This window comes from Eschrichtius robustus, chromosome 11, assembly GCF_028021215.1.
Source record: "Eschrichtius robustus isolate mEscRob2 chromosome 11, mEscRob2.pri, whole genome shotgun sequence".
Classification (NCBI taxonomy): Eukaryota; Metazoa; Chordata; class Mammalia; order Artiodactyla; family Eschrichtiidae; genus Eschrichtius; species Eschrichtius robustus.
Genome location: NC_090834.1, coordinates 5,703,991 through 5,725,670, shown reverse-complemented (window position 1 = coordinate 5,725,670; position 21,680 = coordinate 5,703,991). Strand labels below are relative to the sequence as shown.

General features: G+C 48.0%; 1 protein-coding gene across 2 annotated transcripts in view; it reads right to left on the bottom strand.

The window, feature by feature from the left end:
* Nucleotides 1-4,568: 4,568 nt before the first annotated feature.
* The window catches only part of ETS1 (ETS proto-oncogene 1, transcription factor), a 67,206-nt gene continuing 50,094 nt past the window's right edge, over nucleotides 4,569-21,680 (bottom strand). Inside the window, exons 6-7 of one of the 2 annotated variants that reach the window (XM_068556670.1) lie at nucleotides 9,524-9,642; nucleotides 4,569-8,319 (exon numbers count right to left, since the gene is read on the bottom strand). In XM_068556670.1, the coding sequence (XP_068412771.1) occupies nucleotides 8,104-8,319; nucleotides 9,524-9,642 (335 nt within the window). In that variant the 3' untranslated portion in view covers nucleotides 4,569-8,103. The remainder of the gene's footprint in view (nucleotides 8,320-9,523; nucleotides 9,643-21,680) is intronic. The other variant, XM_068556669.1, reaches the window with a different exon arrangement.

The window sequence follows — 21,680 nt, the reverse complement described above, 5'->3', positions numbered from 1 at the left end:
TCCCAGCGGGCAGAGGAGTGACCACTGGAGCAGAGGAACCAACACCTCCTCTTTCTCTTCACTTCCAGCCTGGGGTGGAGGCGGGTGCCCTGGGCTCCATGGAGATCAGCACCCTGATGAGGGGAGACAGCCTATGTCATCACACGGGGAGGCCTGTCACACCCATCTGTAAGCTAAATAGCTCTTGTTCTCAGAAGGAAGGGAGGGTAGGAAGGAAAGAAGGAAGGGAGGGAGGGAGGGAGGAAAGGAAGAGGTGGACTCTTTCTTGCCTGTGTTGGAGGGACAAGCCCTCAACCTTCACTGGATACCTAGGATTGGCCTTGGAGTCAGCGGAGCTAAGACCTAATTGTGCCTCTGTCACCAGTTAGCTATGGGACCTCAGACAAGTAACCTAAACCCCCTTCATCTACACCATGAGGGGACTGGGTTTACCTCTAAAGTTCTTTCCGGATCTAACATGCGTGCACTGGGGATGTGGTGGCCGAGCGCAAGGACTGTAATAGTCATCCTCGGGTACCACCACCCACATCCCAGGGCTCGCACAGCAGCCTACCCGCCACCCACCCACGCCAGCCACCCACCCAGTCCCAGGGGCTCCATCCCCTGAGCACCTTGCTCATCAGCTCCCGGCTGACACTCCGGCAGGCTTCTCTTCCCAACAGATGAAATCGTTTTCCAGCTGCTCTCTCTTCCTCCATCCTTGTCCCCTCTGATCTGTTCTTGCTCTACAGGCAGAAGAATCCTTCTAGGCACAGATCGGGTCATGTGACTTAGCCTGTGGGAAGATCCTCAGGGTCCCACCTTACTCTCACCTGGCTCACAAGGCCCTGAATGATCTCCTCCCCATTCTCCCCTCCTCAACTGTCACCACGACTCCGTCACACCCTGTGCTGTTTCCACAGAACCACTTCCAGACTGAGAAATGGAATATTTCCTGCCAGGTCAGTAAACAAAGGATGTGGCAGTCATCAGCCATTGCGGTCACAGCCTAGGTGAGCTGGTGAGCCCTGAGGGAACTCAGGGAGGAAAGAATACCTGCCATCTAGCAGCCATCAGACTGCAGCCACTCCCCACGGTGCACCCTGAGGAGACTCGGGATGAGAAAGCACAGGATACTGGCCCCAGAGAGCTGAGGTGCACATCAAAGGAATGATTTCAGTGATATATAAGCCTTCCACCCTCGCAGGATCCAACCTGAACACTGGCATTTAGCAGACTGTTGGAATCCATCAGAACTAATAGAAATTACTGTCATGATCAATTCTGAATCAATTTTATGCCAAGATGTTTTGCCTGGAAAGTGGATGAGATTTAATGAGTAGAGGAAGCAGTTTGGGGCTGGGAGGAAAGGGCATTAGAGTCAAGACTGAAATTTCAGGATTTGCCTGTACAAAGGTTAAAACTAGCCTGTTCTTGCCCAGGGCCGGTGTCTTGAGCTGACAGTGTGGAATGGGCTGGGAGAAGGTGGTGGCATTCTCTTGAGCCCCGGTAGCTCTCACAAGTGGCTGCTGGAAACCTCCTTGCTCCACCACGTGCTATCATATGGAGAGACCAGAGCCAGCCTGACATCAAAGCTCTGGAAGACGCTACGGCTGAGAGCCCACTAGAGCCTGGATGGCAGGATAAGAGATTAGCCGCAGGAATAGCAACTCACCAGGGCTTTGGGGATTGCCCAGCAGGTGCTGAGAGAGGCCACTGTTGAGTCCCCAGCGCTGCTCCGGGCAGGTGGCCGTCACTGTCATTACCTTGGGCATCAGCACATTGAGGTACCCCAGGCAATCGAATGAAACTGGCTTTCCCAGGATGGAAATATTTTCCAGGAAAATGGAAAAAAAAAGAAAGGGATTGGGACATGCAGTAAAACAGGAAATGGCAATGACAAAGGGGCGGGGAGGCCAGGGCCACCTTCCCCAGCTAATCTGAAGTTCTCAATTCCCAATAAATGGGATATTTTTCCCCTCAATTTCAAGCCTTTTAAAATTTTCACTGGTCAGTCAACACCTGCTTTTATCAGACTTTCTTAAATCCCTGCCTCATGGCAAGAGGAGCCGAGAAAGCGCTTTTCTCTTCTGATATTTGTGGTTCTTTGGAGAGGATTCCTGCAACTGGGAGGAATCCCGAACAGCAGCGGACACCCAGCTGTGTGCTGAGTGGTAAGCCCATCGAAGGGCACAGGCCGGCCCTCGGAGGGTCAAGTAGCCCTACATCTGAGCTAGAGAAAGGCCTCTGTACAACTGAAATTGCACCACAAACCACCACCCAGAGCAGCGCTGGGGAGAAGCAGAGGGTGGAAAGGGCTGTGGGAGTGGAAAAGCTTCCTTACTGAAAGAAGACTGTCCTTGTTCCACACTCGGTGTATGAAGCAACCCTCTTAGTAACCAGGGCTGTGGCTTCCATGGAAGGTGAGCCATCAGCCAGCATCATCAAAGGGGACCTTTCAGAGCTCTTGGGTGGCCACATGGCATCATGGAGACAACAAGGGTTTAGAAGTCAGATGGTTCTGATGAACCCGATGACCTCTTGTGCTCTCTTCCACTGCTGGTTTCCAGAATAAAATAAGTTTCATGCCAAGTAAACATGGGAGGTGGAGGGATACCTTCAGGGGGTTGACAAACTCACATTCTACAGCAATGAGGCAGGGACGTAAATGTGTGGGGCTGAGCCACTGGAGACAAAACAGGAGATTCATGCGCATCTCGAAGGGGGCGGCCTCCACTCAGCGTCCATGGGTGTTTGCTTTACAGGAAGGACAGGATTCCAAGACCACCCCATGGCCGTAGTGCCGGGCACCGTGAGTCCCAGAAGTGAGTCCCTGGTCGCAGAAGTGAGTCCCAACACTGTGAAGGACACACTGAACATCTCTGAAGCACAGACTCAGTCCTCAGCCAACCTGTGTGTACCCTGTAGTCTCCACTGCCTGGCTTGTTTCACTCAGAGTACAAAGCACAATCCTCTTCCTTTTTCAGGTTAAAATAGTTATACTTCATTATACAGGTAAGCTCTTTTTGGTCAATTTTTGGTCATGATTTATTAATTTATTTTTAGCACGGGCGCTACAGCTTGCTCCAAAGCCATAGCAGTCTGGAGCCAGACTAGGCTTGGGCAATTACTTTATCCTACAACCACCCAAAAGCCTGTCAAAATCTGTAGATTTTTGACCACCAGCTTCTTTTGAATGATTCCTCTTTTCCCTGCGCCTCCTTCTCACCTTATCCCGTTCCCCCAAATCTGGAGGGAGTTTTAGAAGATACTGTCTCTCCACCACCCCAACTTCAATACGGGGGTCCCAGCAGTGTCATTAAGAGAGAGCACCAAAGCCCAGGTGTCTGAGAGTTCCCCAGCTAAACTCTAGCTCCTAGTTTGAGAAACAGAGACCTAAGCTGTTTTCGTTCCAGTGTATCTTGTATCTTTTAACCTGGTCAGCATGAAATCACATACTTTGGGGGAATAAACAGCAACTTGCCACTGAAGGAAAGTTCTCTGACCAAATCCTAGACTGAGGCAGAAACCTATTCTCTGTGTTCTGTGGATTCAGGGGGAGAAGAGCTTAGATGTGGCCTCGGGTTGGCTCCGGAGTTGTGGCTTTGCCCAGGTTGGCAGCTGAAGACTGAAAAATATAAGGACCTCCAGCCGTCTCTCCACAGTGCCCCAGTGAGTGGCGGTGGCTTGACTGGGTTGCAGACCCGAGCCCTCCTCGCGGCCAGGCCGGCTCCCTGACCACTGGACCACACAGTCGGTGTTTAACGTGCACTCAGCAAACCTCAAGCTCCAGGCCTGAAGAAACCGATCTTCCAAAAACAGAGCTCTCTTTGTGAACAATTCAGCACAAATTCTCATTCCAGCTGTGAGTTGGGATTTGTGTTGCAAATGCTGGTGTTAATTTAAAGACATACACCTTCCACAGTTCCAACAACAAGAGAAAAGCACCACGCAGGATGTATTCCTAAACCCTCCTCCCCAAAGCACCTATAAATACGATCGGATTGATGACACTGGCTGCTGGGGGCTCGGACGGATATTATCATTCCCAGTGTTCAGCCCCAGTGAAAGAGTTGGGGCCAAGGAGATGGATGGGATGGGTCCACATTGGCTCAGGACAAAATGAATGTCAGAAGGAGGGAGAAGAATGCTGTTCCTGAGCATGGACCAAAGATGTTCAACCTCCTGTGTTAATATCGGAAACTTTACCTAGTTGAAATCAAATGTTTATCTGTTGAGTCATTAAAAATTTTCTTCATGTGCCCCTTAGTCCTCCAGACACGATCAAAATGTGGTATGATGAGGCCGGGGACATTCCACAAAGGACGATACCACCTATTTCTAATTGGGATGTCACATTACACTTCCCCCTATTCCTATTATAGTTCTCACTTTGTTAGGAAATCTTTATCTGAAATGGTGTAGAGCAAGTGAGATCAGCAAGACGGAGTTGCGTTCCCTCCTGTGCTTGCCTCTGGTTGGTTAACCTGTCCTGCTTTCACGCATGAACCAGACAGGAAAGACTGAAGCCAAGCCCACATCATTATGAATGAATTTCTTTGCTTTTAATCTCACACAGTTTAAAATACAATATGAAATCAGGCTACAGTATATAAAAAATTCTCCAGCAAAATGATGTGCCAGCATCAGCTACTAAAATAAACAAACAAAAAACTCCCCCATAAGAAATTTTTTTGCATTTAAAAAAAAACACATAGAAACTTACATCGCTACATCTCTAAGCTACCTCAGTTCTGATTTTTAAAAAGCACCTGCTTTTCCTTTTTTTCATCTTGCTTTTAAATTTTCAGCTTTTAAAAAATATAAATTATATGAAAATACAAGTTGGAAAATAGTCAAACACAATATAACATCTTTTTCACCCCTATACTTCCGAGCTTAAAAAAAAAGTATTCTAAAAAAAGTTCAATAACTGAGGCAGTATTCCTGATAGAGATAATTTCCTTTTAATATATATATTTTATATATGTATATGTATACATATATTTATGGTTCCTCGAAACTTCTTTGGAATGTAGATAAGAGTTCAACGCATTTATATAGACCCCAACAGAGAAAGCAGCATGCACAGCATGACTAGAATAGAGAAGGTGTCATTTTCACCGTGAAGATTAGGCAGGTTAATGCTCTAAAACCCAGAGTGTTCGTCTCCAAAGTGAGGAAAAGCATATCTGATCTTTGAATGCTACCTCCAATCCCCAAAGCCACAAAACCAGGGCTCTGCGTAGGGAAGTCCCTCCCCTGAATGCAGAAGGGAACAAAAGTGACCCTGAACCCGACAGCCAAAACCAACACAGGTTAAGGCATCTCCAGGAAAATAAGAGTTTCACCCAGCTCAACCAGATTTGCCCATCCTTCCTCTGAAGTTAACATGTGTTTGTTTGTTTTTTTTTAAAGCAGAACTCCAAGAATTCTGCTACATTTCCAGTGTATAAACCACCCACCACTCTTCCTGGGATGGTCTCTGGCCTTTGGACAGAAGGAGAAAAAAGCATCTGGCCAGATCGACAAAGCTGTCTGAACTCATACACTATCTACAAATAGTGAAAACGGTGCACTGAGAGAGAAAGGGCATCTGAGCAAACAAGCAGCTGAAGAGCATGAGGCAGTACTTGCTTACATCTTATCTGCGAGGGAACTACGGCAGGACTCACACAGGGGAATTCTCAGCATCAGTTTGCAAGGAGAGGTTGTTGATGAGTTGAGAAAGTGATTTTATGCCTGGCGGCAAACAAGCAGTGACCGATGCCCGGCCTTGGTCCTACTCTCACCCACCAATGAAATGGGGAAAGACTTCACAAGAAAGCCCCGGGATTATCTCAGCTGCAGTTTTGCATGTCTGCAAACACACGTGCACACACGCACACACACGCATGCACACACACGCAGGCGCACACACATCTTTGCCAGTGCCCAACAAAGATCACATAATCTAAGAGAAAACAATGTAGTCCAAACAGTTCTGCCTAACACTCCCTGAGCAGCTCCTAAAATATTTCGAGAGCTTCATTAAGGCACCTGCATCCGGAAGAAGATCAAAATACACAGCTGGGCTAAATTCAGCCTTTGCTTTCCAAGCAGACGCTCCGATTTCTCAGCATGAGGAAACGCGTGAATCACAGAGCTAAGTTCCTGATAATTCGGGGTCTGCAAGAGGACCTGGGAGAAAACAATCCACTTTCTTGAAGCTACGCTAGAAGGTAGTTAGTACTTCCAGTTTCTCAGCTGGAGCCCGTCCTAAATGTTTCTTCCTCTTCCTCACTGAAGCCCGAAAAGCCATCCCTCTGTCACCTTCCTTTGAATCAGGCACCTACCTGTATAGCCGGGGAAGGGGGGATCCTAGTTGTATGAGGCACTTTTCCTCAGTGGTCAGATGTTGGTCCACCCTCCCCAAACTCCATTTTCAGATGACCCTTTACAACACCACAGTTGATTATGTTTGTAGTTCAACTTTGGGAGAACTAAAAATAGATTTGAATCCCATGGACCACCTTATTCCTACACCCTAGCTCCTCTCCTAATAGTTCCTATGCCTTCAGGTCTTCCTCTGCAATTACTAACCTTCACTTACCCTGTGCCAGAATAACGGATCCAAAGCACGGGGCCCTCATCGCATCTGCCCTATGCACCTTGCCTGCCCACCCAGTCTCACCTGACACCCGACTCAGCTGCCTTAAACTCTTCAAAGGAAAGCCTTGCACTTCTCCCAAAGACAGCCAAGCCCCCTTTTATTCATAGGCTCCCTTCATTTCCACGGCTCCTAAAACTCAGGACATCTAAATGGCTTTATCAGACGCTCTCCAACTCATGTCAGGTCTGTAGTTACTCTTTCACTCACCCATCAGAAAGCTGTACATCTCTCTCTACTGAACAACAGAGTGGGGGAAAGCAATAAATGTGGGATGCTGGGAAAATAATACACAAAGGAGAAAGTACAGAGTGTTAGTTGGGAATGACATGCATTCAGGACTTATTTCTTAAGGCCTGAGGGGTAATGCCCACGCATACAGATTTTATTCCAAGTCACGTACATTACAGGCCTAAAACCAGTAAAGAACCAGGTCAATCTTCCCCCTTCGATCCCCTTTCCATGACTTCTACAGTGCTCCTACATTTACTGTGGTCCAAAACCAGGGCTGCAAAATACATTCAGTTCGAAGACTTAATGCTTAGCTCAACGTTAAGTCCAAACTCTGAGAATCCACTAATGACAAGTAAGTAGAGGGGTGTGATCACAATTTTTAAAAATTATAGGTGAAATTCACATGCACAGTTCCCTTGTACCCAAATCAGCCCTATTTCTTCCCCCATACATCAGTCACATGAATTTGGGATCCCTGATCTCAGTGACAGCGCTTTGTCTTTCCAGTGGGGTCTATATAAACAGTTTCCTTTCACTGTGACAGAATCCTCAGCCAGCAAATAAAAACAAAATTGCATGGTACAGCAATACTGAGACCACTTTAGAGCTTAAGACGATTTTTTAAGGAAAAAAAAAAAAATACTGGCACAAAATTTAATAGAATAAATTTTAACACAAAAACAGTTTTGGTCCCTCCCCACTGAAGTCCATCTTTGTTTGGAAAGTAGAATAAAAGGTAAATAGTCCTTGGTTTTTAGTGCATCCCCCCAAAAAAGGCTTTACCCCACCTCCCTCTTTTTCACCCTCCCAGACCTAACAACAAAAGGAAATTAATTGCCTTTTATTAGTCTCATGACTCCTGATGCATCAATTTCTTTTGCTAATAGGTCCGTAACTCAAGACACATTTTTTTTTTATGGATGATTTTTTAAAAAATGATTGGACACGTTTGTTTCTTCCTCCCTTAAGCCAGATCCTTCAAGCTTCTAAGAAGGCCCTTGTCTCTCTCCTGAAAATCCGCTCAAGAATTTCCTGTCCCACCCACCCCACAAGTCCTGGTTCTCCTCCTCCAACGGCGCACAATTGATTATAGCTGCAGCTTACTTAGCTCCCACCCCTGAATGTAAAAAAATGAGTTCTGGAAAATTAAAAATAGAATAACAATTAAAAATTAAGAGTCCGACCAACGTGGTTGTTCTTTGAAATGTCTCAGCAGAGTTTCTCCGGCCCCTCGGTGTCCATCACTCATCGGCGTCGGGCTTGACGTCCAGCATGGCGTGGAGCTCCTCGGGCGTGTACCCCAGGAGGCTCTGCAGGTCACACACAAAACGGTACACATAGCGTTTACCCGCCGTCTTGTGAATGATGTTTTTGTCATAATAGTAGCGAAGGCCACGGCTCAGTTTCTCATAATTCATCTTAGGTTTGTTTTTCCTTTTTCCCCATCTCCTGGCCACCTGCAATTTAATTTTAAAAAAAGGAAGAGGGGTAAACATCTACAGGATAATCCAAATATATATGTTTATTTGCCTGCACCCGTCCATGGTGACCCATGATGTTCAAGAGAGGGTCAGAGATTCAGGTACATAGAAGTTACTTCTCTGACCAATCTTTTCTGAATTCCAAATCTCAAGGGTTGGGCAACCGTGACAGTGAAGTTGATTCTTTGAGTTGATGAAAACACAGTGACCCTGAACTTCTAGGGAATGGAGTTAAAGCATCTGACATTAAAAAATAGCAAAAGAAAAGAAACACTATAGTGTCTCCTCTTACCCTGTATTATGAATAGAATGTCCTTGCTTTGAAAGCATGAAATCTAATGCAAGGGATGGACGGCTGAGCTGCAATCACACCTGCCTTTCATCAACAGGAAGCATTTTTTTTGTACCGGGCACAGGGCTCCTCACGTCTGCCGGAACAGAGAGGGTGTCTCTCTTGTTCAGTGTTCTTTATCCTCAGAATTGGGCGTGGCACAGAGCAACCACTCGCCAAGCGTTTTTGTTTTGTTTTTGTTTTTGTATTGAAGTATAATTGAGTACAATGTTGCGTTAGTTTCAGGTGTATAGCAAAATGATTCACTTTTATATATATATATATATATAACATATATATATATATATATTCTTTTTCAGATTCTTTTCCCTTAAAGGTTATTACAAAATATTGAGTAGAGTTGCCTGTGCTATACAGTAGGTCTTTGTTGGTTACCTATTTTATAAATAGTAGCGTGTATATGTTAATCCCAAACTCAATTTATTCCTCCTCCCCTCACTAAAGCATTTGTTAATGAAAACACAATGTGCAAATTGTACCAATCTTCCAAGGCCTCTCAAATTGTCAGACCCCTTCCATATTCACAGAGTCAACAAGACCAGGGAGGGTGCAAAGTCAGAGAAAGCAACTCGTGTCTACAAAGGACCTACTAGGTGCCAGGCACTTTACGGGCATCATATCAATTAATCCTGGAAAACAAATGGCCAACGTAGATATTTTCACCATTTTCCAAATGATGAAACTAAGGCTCAGACGAGGTCACCCAAGTAGCAGGTGGCAGAGCTGGGATTTGAACCCTAGAAAATGTCATCAACCCCACAGAACCCGTCTCCAGAGCTCTCTCTCATCCTCCCTCAACACGAGACTCTGAAGTCACTCCCTTCTTACCTCATCTGGGTCAGAAAGCTTGAATTCCCAGCCATCTCCTGTCCAGCTGATAAAAGACTGACAGGATTTATCGGTGAGTAATTCCAGAAGAAACTGCCACAGCTGGATCGGTCCACTGCCTGGAGACACAAGCCATCGTGAATCATTACACCAGACGCTCCACACTCTCAGCAACTAATCCCATCACAGGGCACTCCCGACCCCTCCTCTCTCAGCCCATCAGCCAGGGGAAAAGGAAGGCAACACAGAGCACAAGCGGTACAGGAGGTGCTAGGAGCTTGAACGGACTGAACAGGTGAAGAATTCCTACCAAAACAGCCTTTAAGACAGAACAGCAACTGCCTTATTTGGATCGACTTAAGGGTCAGTCCATTTTCATTGCTAAGCAAACTCCAGAAAGAAAACACTCTATCGCTCCTCTGAGATATGCTAAGGCAGCATAATCTTTTTTGCCTTCAAAAACGAAGTCATTATCTTTGCCTTACGAAGTACTCAAGGGAGGAACCGAGGAATGCCTTTGCCAGTTCCAATCACAAGTCGAAGCCCATAAGCACCCTCTAGATTAGGGAACCTCTGGCCCCTGATTTTCGAGGGAGAAGGATCGCTACCCTAGGGTGATCTAACAAGGGAACAGAAGTTAGATGTTCTTTTGGTCATAATATTCCTCTCTCCCACCATCCCGTCCCCCAGGCCACCTACCGGCAAGCACCCAAACCAAGAAAGGGAAGATAAGCCCTTTGGGAGGAACTAACTTGAAATCTTCAGAGGTCAGGTGAGGACTGTCTCAGAAATTCTCCATGGGTTCGGTATACTCTAATTTATACACACACACACACACACACACACACACACACACGTCTCTTGTCTTAGTCATCAACGTCGCCAAGATCTTAGTTCTAGAAGGCCTGACATACTCTGATTATCAATTTACCTTATGCTAAAAGCTTTATGCTACATAGATTTCCGTCTAGGACAGCCTTCTACTCAGAAATGACAGTGCAGCCTGTGATTCCTACCTAGTTTACGCGTGTAGCTAGAGAGACAGATACGGCTTCAGTAGCCCATGACGCTTGTTACAAGTCTACACGGTGCTTTGTGACACCATCTCAGAAGCAATCTGGACACAGTGTGGCTAGGAAAGACTCAGTCCATGTAGATGAAGAAAGCCTGGCACGCTCTAACTCAACACAGGGAAACTTGACTTTTTTTAGACTCTCATCCTCAGCCTGGGTTTCAAAGTTGTCTGATCCAAAGTAAACTGAGATTCAATAGGAAACAAGCTTTACGTTGCCTCTCAGTCTAAAACAGAAACGTCCTTTATGACCTCTAAGGGCAAACTTTCGTTATGTCTTACACGTCTATAAGGCATGTTCACATGCACCATTTTGCTTGCTCCTACAAGCCGCTCTCTAACCCTCCTTATAGGCAAGGCACACTGGGCTGACTGTTTCCATTCTACTGGTGCAGAAAAAGGTGCTCAGAAAAGTGATGTGACGTTCCTCCAGGCACAATTAGAAAACGGTGGGCCTACTGCCCGGGCCTTGACTCCCAGGCACCAGGGTAACCTTGATGGACGCCTATGAGCAAAACAGCAGCTGGTCTGGGAGCTTCCTTTGAGCTCTGGGACAGCCAAAGGAAGCAGTTGCTATAGCGACAGCTTCCTAGTGGTCCCTCCTCAGCACAGCCCAAGCTCAGCAGGGAAAATGAAATATCTCTACCTCACCCTCACTCTGAGCACTTTAAACCCATCTGGCAAGAAATGCCTTACACAGATTCTAGAGTCAAACGATTCAGCAAATGCCTACAAAATATATTAACGTTTGAGGAAACAGTCCCAGGAACTACACTGGTAAAGCCTTACCCTTCTCTGTTTCTACCCCTCGCTGAAAAAACAATTTCATGGACAGCTTGGACACATTTGCAGGTTTCTTAGCAGTTGAATAGTCACCAGCTACCACCCTCTGCCTGGAGTAATGTCCTAAAGTGACTTCCTATGAGGAATCACTAAGAAGTCATCCGGACGGACAGGAGTAAGAAAAGAGATTTCTATTAAGAAATGCTATGGAATTTCTGGTGGCAAAATAATAAGAAGAAAGCAGTTATAATAGCCCTTGTGACATAACAGGTTCCCTGAAGAAGTGGAGAATGAGTATAGATACCCACGGGATCCCTGAAATGAGACACGTATGGAAAAATCAACTACTACAGTCCAAAACTATGTAAATAAGCCAGGGAGTTCACGGTCCTCTCCTGGGTCGATACCACATACCACAGACATGAGAGAGAACGGGGTGCTGCTTTCAGACACCTGGCAAAGGAAAATATGAACAGCAGCTATGATTTTTCGTGTACCTACTATGTACCGTAGTAACATGTGATGCTTTATGACATCTTATTTATCCCTCACAGTAAGTCCACGCGTGGAGGCTGCTGTTATCGTATTCGTTTCTCCCACTTTACAGCAGGGAAAACTGACCCGCTGTGCGGCTATATAACCTGCCCAAGGCCGCGCAGGTCACAAGTGGTGTGGCTGGAACCCAGGCAGCCTGACCCCCAAATTCTTCATCTCGACACTCCACTGCCCCTAGGCAAGAGCAACCCGGAAGCTGGCATCTAAACTGCCCGTTGGCTGCAGGGGTCCCAGGGATCAAAGGACCCAGCTTTTTAAAAACATCTCTTCCCCGCCTCTCACAGCAAGCAGTCCAGGACACTGGGTGGCCAGTGGTTCTCCTGACAGTCGTCACTAGTGACCTTGGTGTCCACCGCCACAGGTGACACTTCCAGCCCAGGCAGGTCCCCTCGTGGTCACCATTAGTCTATGTAACTTCATTATTTCTCCCCCCCAACTAGTTACCTTAAAACCTCTCTCACACTACTTGTCTTAAAATCCCTTTGGGGAGACAAGGGGGCTAATTATACCAAGCTGAGGAAAGGGAAACAAAATATGGGGATTCTTGTCCCCAGGCAAGCCCTGGCCATTGGCTGGGAACAGCAAGCACAGCCCGAGTCCGGGGAGGGAGGTCCAAGAGCCACCTCCGTCCCCCACCTCGAGACGTGCGGCCATCAAGTGGGGAAGGGGCTTTGACTAGCGTCGCCGGGACCAGCTCATGAGGAAGGAACGTCAGACAGAACTATTCCTGCTGCCACTTCCCAAACTGAGATGTCCGAGCCGCAGGCCCTGCAGCTCCAGACCGTCCTCTGTGTGCATCTGACCCCTGGTGTCTATGGATGTGGCCGAGGGCGGGGTGAGCCCCTGCATGTGGGTTTTTTCGCTTTTCCCTCATTGTGAGTCTTCCTTTGCTCATAAGGAACATAAAACTGACATCTGGGAACTGGGAGCCCAGGTCCTAGGTGTGGTGTCCTCTCTTTTTTTTTCCTATTTACAGAAGGGAAGAGGGGGGATAAATACGAAAACCAGATGCCTCAAGAAAGCACAGGCCCGGGATGGCGAGTCTCTGCTGGGCGGCACAATAGCGAAGTCAAAACAGCGGTGACGTCAGCTCAAGGCTCCTTCCTCAGTTCTTGAGGAAAATTCCAGCCAGCCCACCCAAGCCAACCGCGCACACAGGGCTCCCACCCAGGGCTTTCTGGAAGTTGCTGCTAACCCTTCAGAAAGCCCTCACGGTGACCCCGAACGAAAGGGATCCGTGATGCCGCCCAGAGATTCCTCCCTTGTACACTTCTGCTGACACCCCGACCCTCCTTTGGCTGTGGAGGTAACAGAAATGGGAAGGACGTGGGGTTCTTTTGCCGGCCAGAAACGCTGGGTCAGGGCAGGAATGCGGGCGTCAGGATGGCTTGTCCGCCGGCTGGACCAGTGGACAGTCCAACGCGGGAGCCTGTTTCCACAACGACGGGGTTGTGGGAGGGCCTGGGAGGGGAAATCAGGGCCACCTGACAGGCCAGCACTTGGAGGTGGCTCTGGGATCCCTGGTGACACTGACCTCCTGGCCGGCACCCGAGTCCAGGCCCAAGGGAAGTTCTCAAGCCCCGGACTTGTGCAAACAATGGCTGAGGCTGGCCCTCCCGGTCCGAGCTCTCCTAGGGGCTGTTTCTGCATCACCTGGAGTTGGTCTGCTCAAATCCTCGGGGCCGGGCTCCATCCCGTGCCCTCCCTCCGACACGCCCTCACGTGGTAAAGCCTTTTCCTCTATTTTCCTGGCACCTCCTCTCCGCTCTGGGCCCAGGCCCACACACCCACCCAACTGGACTGTGGTCCCAGTGACCTCTGTCCCAGGGAGCAGAGAATGGTACTAAGAATAGTGCCAGTCATGGGAAGGGGGAGCTCATACACCAAATGTGACTCACAATGGTGTCCCTGTCCAGGGGCCCCGAGGCAGTCAACGGCGGCCTTCACCAGGCTGCCCTGGGGTGTCACACTTCAGGAATCCAGTGGCATCACTGGGAAACTATGCTTCAGAGCTCTGAACCGCAACAACAGAGGGGTCCCTGTTAGAAGGAAGTCTCTCCCCCAGGCGGTGCGGGAGGGAGGGCCCCTGCCGCACTCACACCCCCCCCTGCCCCGCCGTCGGCCCCCTCCCTGGCCGCAGTGGGGAATTTCCTCTGACTGCTTTGTTCTTCTCGGCTTCTGGGGGGAAGAGGAAAATTCTTAGTACAACACTGACAGTCTTGATCTGAAGACTATGACACAATCTCAGAAGAGATAATATCAGGTGGGTACCTGGAGGGACCCCAGGCCAGCAGAGCAAGTCACACGAGGATGCCTCCCTCCAGAGGGGACCCTCAAAGCAATTCAAATCCAAGGCTACCGTCCCCCCTTTTTTTGTTAAGGCAAAGCTTGTCAAGTAAAGTCTTACTCATTTGGTTGTTTATGTCCCTTCTCTTTGTCTAGGGACTGGGAGATCCCCATCTATCTCAATGAGACAGGGCTGGTTATTTAAAAGCCCCTGCTTTTTTAACTCCCTTGCTCCGAGGCTAAGACGTGAGCAACTCAGGTAAAAGGAAAGCAACAGGCTAGGATGGGATGTTAGACGCTCCAGATGCTCAGGACCGTAATTCTCTCCATGTGGCCACGTATAGGTATCTTCTCCGTTTCTAGGCTTGGGGGTTGCCTGCCATGGCAATGAGCTCGCTGCTCGTGCACCGGGGTCAGGGTGGGACTTCAGTGTTTCCTTTCCAGTTCAGCTGCAAGTTCTCACTCTGTCACCTGTGCCCAGCGTGAGGCTAACACACAAACGTGGAGCCCAGGGCAGCAGCTCTCTCGGGCAGCCTCCCATCATGCTTTGCTTGCACCAAGACCAGCTCTGACAGCTTTGTTCTCCCTGCACCTCTCTCACCACTAGAACACATGCTCCAAGGGCGGGGACTGTGTGTTGTCACTGCTGTAACCCAAAGCCTGGGACGGTGCCTCACCAACAAACACCAGCTATCAAAAAGCTATTTGTTGTTAAGTGACTCCAGCTGTTGGCTCCCCGCAAGCCTGGGCTGCGTCTGATTGACCCTTCTGCGTTCAATGCCAGGCCTGGGACCTCGTCTCGGACAGGTGCTCGGTAAACATTTACTGAACTGCATGATTCAAAACAACCCTCCTCTGCAGAAAGGTGTCAGGGCTTAAAACAGTGACCCAAACTGCTTCTCTCTATTAAACTCTATTTGGGGCCAAACAATATGGGTGACTCCCAGGCTACGTTTCATCAACATGGGCCCCAAAATAAAAACGACCACACCTCCTGTCCTTTGGGGAATTCATTTGCTACTTTGAGAATCTAATCTCTGTAGCTCGACTCTCAAAGTCAAATACCTCAGTGTGGGCAGGACACCACATTTATTTTAACCTATGAAACTCTCATGGTTGGTCACCCTTGCAACAGGGTTCACTCTGCCCCAATGGCACACATCTGACAGGTGGTCCTAAAACAGAGGAACGGGACCGACTGGCCCCTCCCTTTCACCCAGGTGTCTCTACCCACAGCCAAACGATGATGGCAAAAACAGAACACTCAAATCCAGAAATGACCCATCTGTTCACAAGTGTATCTGTCTTTCAAACTACTGCAGGAGTGCCCACCTCTGGGGGTGGTGGGTCACCCCAGAGTCTAAGCATCACCCCCTTCTTCTCACCCCCCTTCTAAATTATCATTCACAAAAGATCTCCAAGTCCCTGTTTCCATTCAGTCCTTATGAAATGACGTTCAGTGACAAACTGAACAGAAAGCATCCTGTCAGGCTCTTGCCCTCTGGGCCAAACTCAACATGACGCTGCACCGTCTTCTGCCTGAGGATGAATGAGCCAAGGGATGTACTGCTGGATGGTCTGGCATCCAGAGCACTGGGATTTTCAAAAGAAGGAAGAGTAGAGACTGCTTGATACTTTGGCTTGGCTTTGTGCCTGTAGGTGCCTTTTTCCATTTCTTCTGAGTTATGTCCCTCCTTTGCCCTCAACTCAACCCAATTTCACCTCATCCCCAACACAATCTGTATATGTACGATACATTCTGTAACTGGCCAAGGTGCCTTGGTTCAACGAATCACTGTAGATCAATATGTTCTATACACATGTTCCTCTATCAATGGCTAGTAACACAAGGGCAGCAATCAGGGATATGAGTTCCAATAATTCAACTCATAACCACAAACAACATTCTAACAGGCACTTGAAAAACACACCTCATGAACGTCATGAGGGACAACATGTTCCTGCCCTTGTGTTTATGCATTGCTGGTATAGCCAGGATCCTACAATGGAAACAAGTTAGAAAACAATTAAAACCAGCTTTTAATGTCAAGTCCATGTCTCTGACACGTTAGACCAAAAGAAAGGAGGAAGCATTTCAAAAAATTTAAACAAACAAACAAAGATGTCAGGCCTTGGACATACTGACAGAGAGATAGCAGCAGGTAGTATCCTATAAAATGAAAATGTATACATGATGGTGGGAAATGCCCAAAACAGGGAGCCAAGTGTCTAGAGCTTTGATCTCAATTCTTCCCTGATTCACTGAGCGATCTCATGAAGCTGGTTCACCTCTCTGGGCTTTAGTTTATCTATCCCTAAACTGAAAATAGTTATCCCTGCTCCTCTCTACTTTATAGAGATGTAGATTAAGTCCCTACGATTAAAAATAAACATAAATATAAATATATGCATATATATAAAGAGCTGACCACAGCGCAGAGGAGTTTGGGAACAATATAAAACACGACAATGGAGGGAATCCCCTGGCGGTCCAGTGGTTAAGAATCTGTGCTTCCACTGCAGGGGGCACGGGTTCGATCCCTGGTTAGGGAACTAGGATCCCACACGCTGTGCGGCACAGCCAAAAAAATAAAATAAAGTAATAAAACACAACAATGGAAGAACTAAACAACAGAAAAAAATATTTTTAAAAGCAGACTTTTCAAAAGGAAAACAAGAGAAAAAAAAAGATGGAGTTGAAAAAAAATAGCAAAAGCACTAGATCAAATTCAATTCTTCTTCCAAGAATTCAACTGGCCTTTTATATGGCAACTTTGAAAAAGGAGAAAGTTAGAAGCTAAGACAAAATGGTTAAAGTAAGTGTAAGTGTAAAATGTTTTAAACACTGTAGATGAGAATAACCAGTTCAGGTTTTTGAAAGTGAGGGATAACTCTGAAGTTCTCGCTCTAATTCAAAGTAGGCAGGCACAAAAAGACAGAACAGATGCAAACTGCTTTGCAAGTGAAAGCAACATTCACCGACATTTATGGTTTGGGGAAATCTTGGCCACAGACAGACTTAGATCCTCTTTCCCGCAGTGCACGTTTTCCCCTCCTAATCATTTATACTCATCACCAAAGCACACTCCACCTCATAATTATGTAGGGCTGAGCTAGAATGAGTCCAGCATTCCCCACAAATGTCTGTGGCTTGGCCCTAGACACAGATCCCATCAGTATTAACGGAAGGAAGAGCAGAAAGTCTTGTCCAGCTATCAGTGTCCAGGACAGTCTGGGCAGCGAGTCTGGTTGGCTGGCAATGGGTCGGCCGGGCCGCCCCGCCTGGGAAAGACGAAAGTGAGGCTCACTTGAGTCTGCCTGGGGCCTGAGAACAAGACACTTAAGTGTCTGGAGGAAAGGCCCTTGTTTTTGCCTGGGCTCCTCACACCTGCATGTGTGCAAGTACACATGTGTGGGAGTGGCCGCAGGGAAAGGAGACGGTTCCTCTCTTAAAGGGGCAGCCTGTACTCAAATGCAGGCACCTTTCCTCCAAACCCAAGAACTCTGCCTGACCACGTTCAATCCGCCACTCAGACACACACTTGCACGGTGAGGCAGCAAAGCTCAAGCCAGGAAGTGGGTTTCTTTACAGCTTTTCCTCCTGATGTCTTCGAGGTAACTGATTGTTTTAAGAAGTCACCAGAAATGGGTAAGGTTTGGATTTGAGGGTACGGAGCGAAAATTTTGTTTAGAAACCAAACAAACAAACAAAAAGCTTTCTGTCACTAATGTAAATGTCAAAAGAAAATGCCTTCCTAAGTATGTAGGTGACAAGAAGAAAGAAGGATGTCTCACTGATTAGAACTAGAAAATAGGACTTGAGAGTTCTGAAGCCTGGACCTTTTCTAGTAGGTTCTCAAATGCAACCTGAGCTTTAGTTTATCCTAGGGAGTAAAGTTTCCCCCTCATACCAAGTTTCCCCCTCGAGAAATGACTAGTTAACGTATTCAAATTCTTGGGGAGGTGACTAGATCCTAAGCCATCATTTGAGCATATAACTTTTCAAGTCTTTATCTAGCAAATAATTTCTGAACACCCCTCAAATGTAAAGCATGGTAGCCAGATTGGGTGGAATAACAGAAGAGGGTATTAAAAGCAGCGTAGAGGCAGCAGCAGAAACACTTCTGTTCCACCACAATGGGATGAGCTGAAAAGGCACTACCCACGCCTTTAAAGAACGAAGGAGCGAGAACCCAGCCTTGAGGGGCCTTCACGAGAAACTGCACCCATCTCAGCTCTGAAGGTCAAACACCTCCACGGAGCCGGCCCTAAGAGCACCTCTCCCGCCGAACAAGTCCCAGCCTCCTCACCGAGTTCAGACTTTCACATTCACCCACCTTAGGACAACTTTCACTCTCATTATCTCTCAGGGAGAGGTGAGTCACACAGCAAACAATGCAGTTCGGTAAGTTAAAGTCAACAATAGGCACTGAATCCAGAAGCCTGTCATGGGCCACCAAGAGCGTCGGGACCGTGGTCTAGAGTCCTGCTGTACGACCAGCCAGACACCACGCTGATCAGTCAGGGATGCTGGGGCCATGACCACATGCTGCTGGGCCCTCTGGCCACAGGGAGCATATGTGACCCCATCTACCCTGTCCCCACCAAGGTCAGGCTTCCTGGGGCTGCTCCAGCCAGGGATGGCACAGAGGGCACATGAGGCCATTCCTGCAAGACAGAGAGCTCCCCCACTGGGCAACTCCGACCGAGGATTCCCATCAGCCTGGCCACACCTCTCTTGGAATTGAGCTGCAGTTGGAGGCTTTTCCTACAAATCTCCTTCCTACCTGCGGCACAGCCTGAAGGCTCCCCTGCCTTCTCTGCCTCTTCCCACTGTGTCCTTCAGATGTTCTCCCCCGAGTCTAATCATGCCTTGGCATCTGCAGACCCAAACTAACATGCTACTAATGTTGGATATTTTCCTACAAATTGTCTGACATTGTGAAAACCTGTGAGAGGCCTCTCCTTTGTTGTTTGCTGTGTGACTTTGGGCTAGACTTCTTCCCCCTCTGAACCTCAATTCCCTCCTTTGTACAATGAGGATAACAGATTTTTCCTCATGTGGTCATTGGAGACAGTTTAAAAAAAAAAGAGTGCATATGAAAGAGTCTATCTAGCACATAGTAGGAGCTCATGACACATGTGGGTTGAGCTGAATAGCTGAAGTGACCTAATCTGATATTAAATATTGGCTGTGCCCCCAAGATACTGCCCGGAATTACTGGAATTCTGTCAGTCAAATCCATCATCACCTGACCTCGAAGAATGTAGAACTGTATTGAAGGACAGAAGGTCTGGAGAATAATACGAAACAGTGGTAACAACTAGCACCTAGAGGGTGCTTCCTGTGGACCTAGCACTGTGCTGGGTGCTTTCCATAAGCTATTCATGTAATTCCCACAATAATCCTAGGAGATAGGAACTCCTATTATGACCATTTTGCAGATGAGAAAACTGAGGCACAGAGATGTCAGCTTGCCCACAGTCACGCAGCTGGTCAGTGGCAAAGCCAGGACACACTCAGGCTGTCCATGCTCTTAACCCCACCACGATGAAACCTCTGCAACATACCCAGTGGTCAAACAGCCTGGATGGTCTCCTCTCATGTGCTTAACCTGGATTTAAGTCTGAAGGCATAAAAGTGACAGACAGGGTGCTGATAACCATCCCATCTGTAAGCATCACATGAAAGCCACTTTAGGGAGAAGAGGGAGGGATATACAGAGGCCCTTGAACAACAGGGGTTTGAACTTCATGGGTCCATTTATACGTGGATTTTTTCTTTATAAATACATTGGAAAATTTTTTTGTAGATTTGCAACAATTTGAAAAAAACTCAGACAAACCGCATAGCCTAGAAATATGGAAAGACTAAGAAAAAAGTTAGGTATGCCATGAATGCATAAAATATACGTAGATGTACATAGAACAGACAAAACATGCGTAAATCGACTGTTTATGTTAGCAGGTCAACAGTAGGCTAGTAGTTAGGTTTGGGGATTATACTCGGATTTCTGACTGCGTGGGAGTCGGCGCCCCTCGCCCCCGTGGTGTTCAAGGGTCAACTGTAGCACCTCTTGAATGGAGTCTCCACGCCGAGGAACCACTGGTCCATCAGTGTCCAGAGCGGCAAAGGCATCCAGGGAGCCAGGAGATGCCAAGGGGCGAAATCGGGGCCACCTGACAGAGCCCTTCCCAGCAGAGGCTGCGGGAGTTCCCAGGCCAGCTATTCAAGGCCGACAGGACCTGTGTGGATGCCTCGGCAACACACTGGCTGAATTTTGTTCAGTGGAAACGTTTGACTTCAAAGACAAAAAGGTGGAGCTTCAAAGTGGAGACAGAGTGGCATTCCAGAACCGTCACCACCCAGTTCCACCACTTGGAGTTAGACTTTGTTAAAGAAACAGTGACCCAAAAAATGGGAGACTCAGAGACTCCTTTAAAGCTGGGGGGGCTGGGTCCCCAGAAAAGATGGGTCATCGTGGAAGGTTCCTGCCTCCTAATCCAGGCACCCACAGGCCTCAGGGAGTTGGAACACCAGGGCCTGAGATCTGTTTTGTAAAGGATGAAGGGGCCTCTCTGCCCCAAAGGCAGCTCGCCGGAGCTACTGTAGCTGCGTCCAGACCCCGGGGTGGCTCAGCCAGCTGCGGTCTTCAAGGGCAACTGACGGAAAGGGGGAAACTCCCTGTCCATATTTTCGAAGCCAGTTAGAAGAAAAAAGTGAATAGTGAGGCCAAATCCTCCCACCGTGTGATCTTTTCCACGGGTGGCAGATGATTAAGAAGAACGGTCCCAAAGCGAACCAGCCAGGAGGCGGAAGCAGTGGAATGCCCATGCCGGCAACACCAAGGGGCTTCTGCCCCCCACCTCCAGCCCAGAGCTGCCAGGGAGATCTCCTTCCCCGGGCTCCAAAGTATTTTCCCAGCAGCCTCATAACTGAGCAGCATGTTAACCGGTTACTCCAGTGAGATCCCAAATGCACGCCACACACCCCCTTAGGGCCCAGCGCCAAACACAGCACAGAGAATGCGAGTCCCCCCGGCTTCCGGCAGCAAGCCTCCGTTTAGGCTCAGGGGGTCTGTCTGGCTTCCTACAGCCTGCTACCCACAGGGGCCTGTGAGCAGGAGAGGGAAGATACTCTGTCTCTGCCTTTCTCACTGCCAAGCTCCCTTCTTCCCAGCCACCCAGGTGCTGCCCAAGGATGGTCTACACCAAGACTGTGATGTTTCCTGCAAGCCTGAGGCCAGGCCCAGCCTCGCCTGGGCCGAGAACCTCAGGGCCCCTGTAACAGGCAGTACTGCACACAACAGGCACCAGAGTGCTACACTCATGTCAGCAAGCTGGTTCTTCTTGACTTTAGTCAATTCACACCCTTATCGCAACAGCAGGGACGTGTGGAAAGACTATATTCCAGAGCCTGGCTCAGGGAATAACCACCCTCCCCCAATTATAAAACTCCAA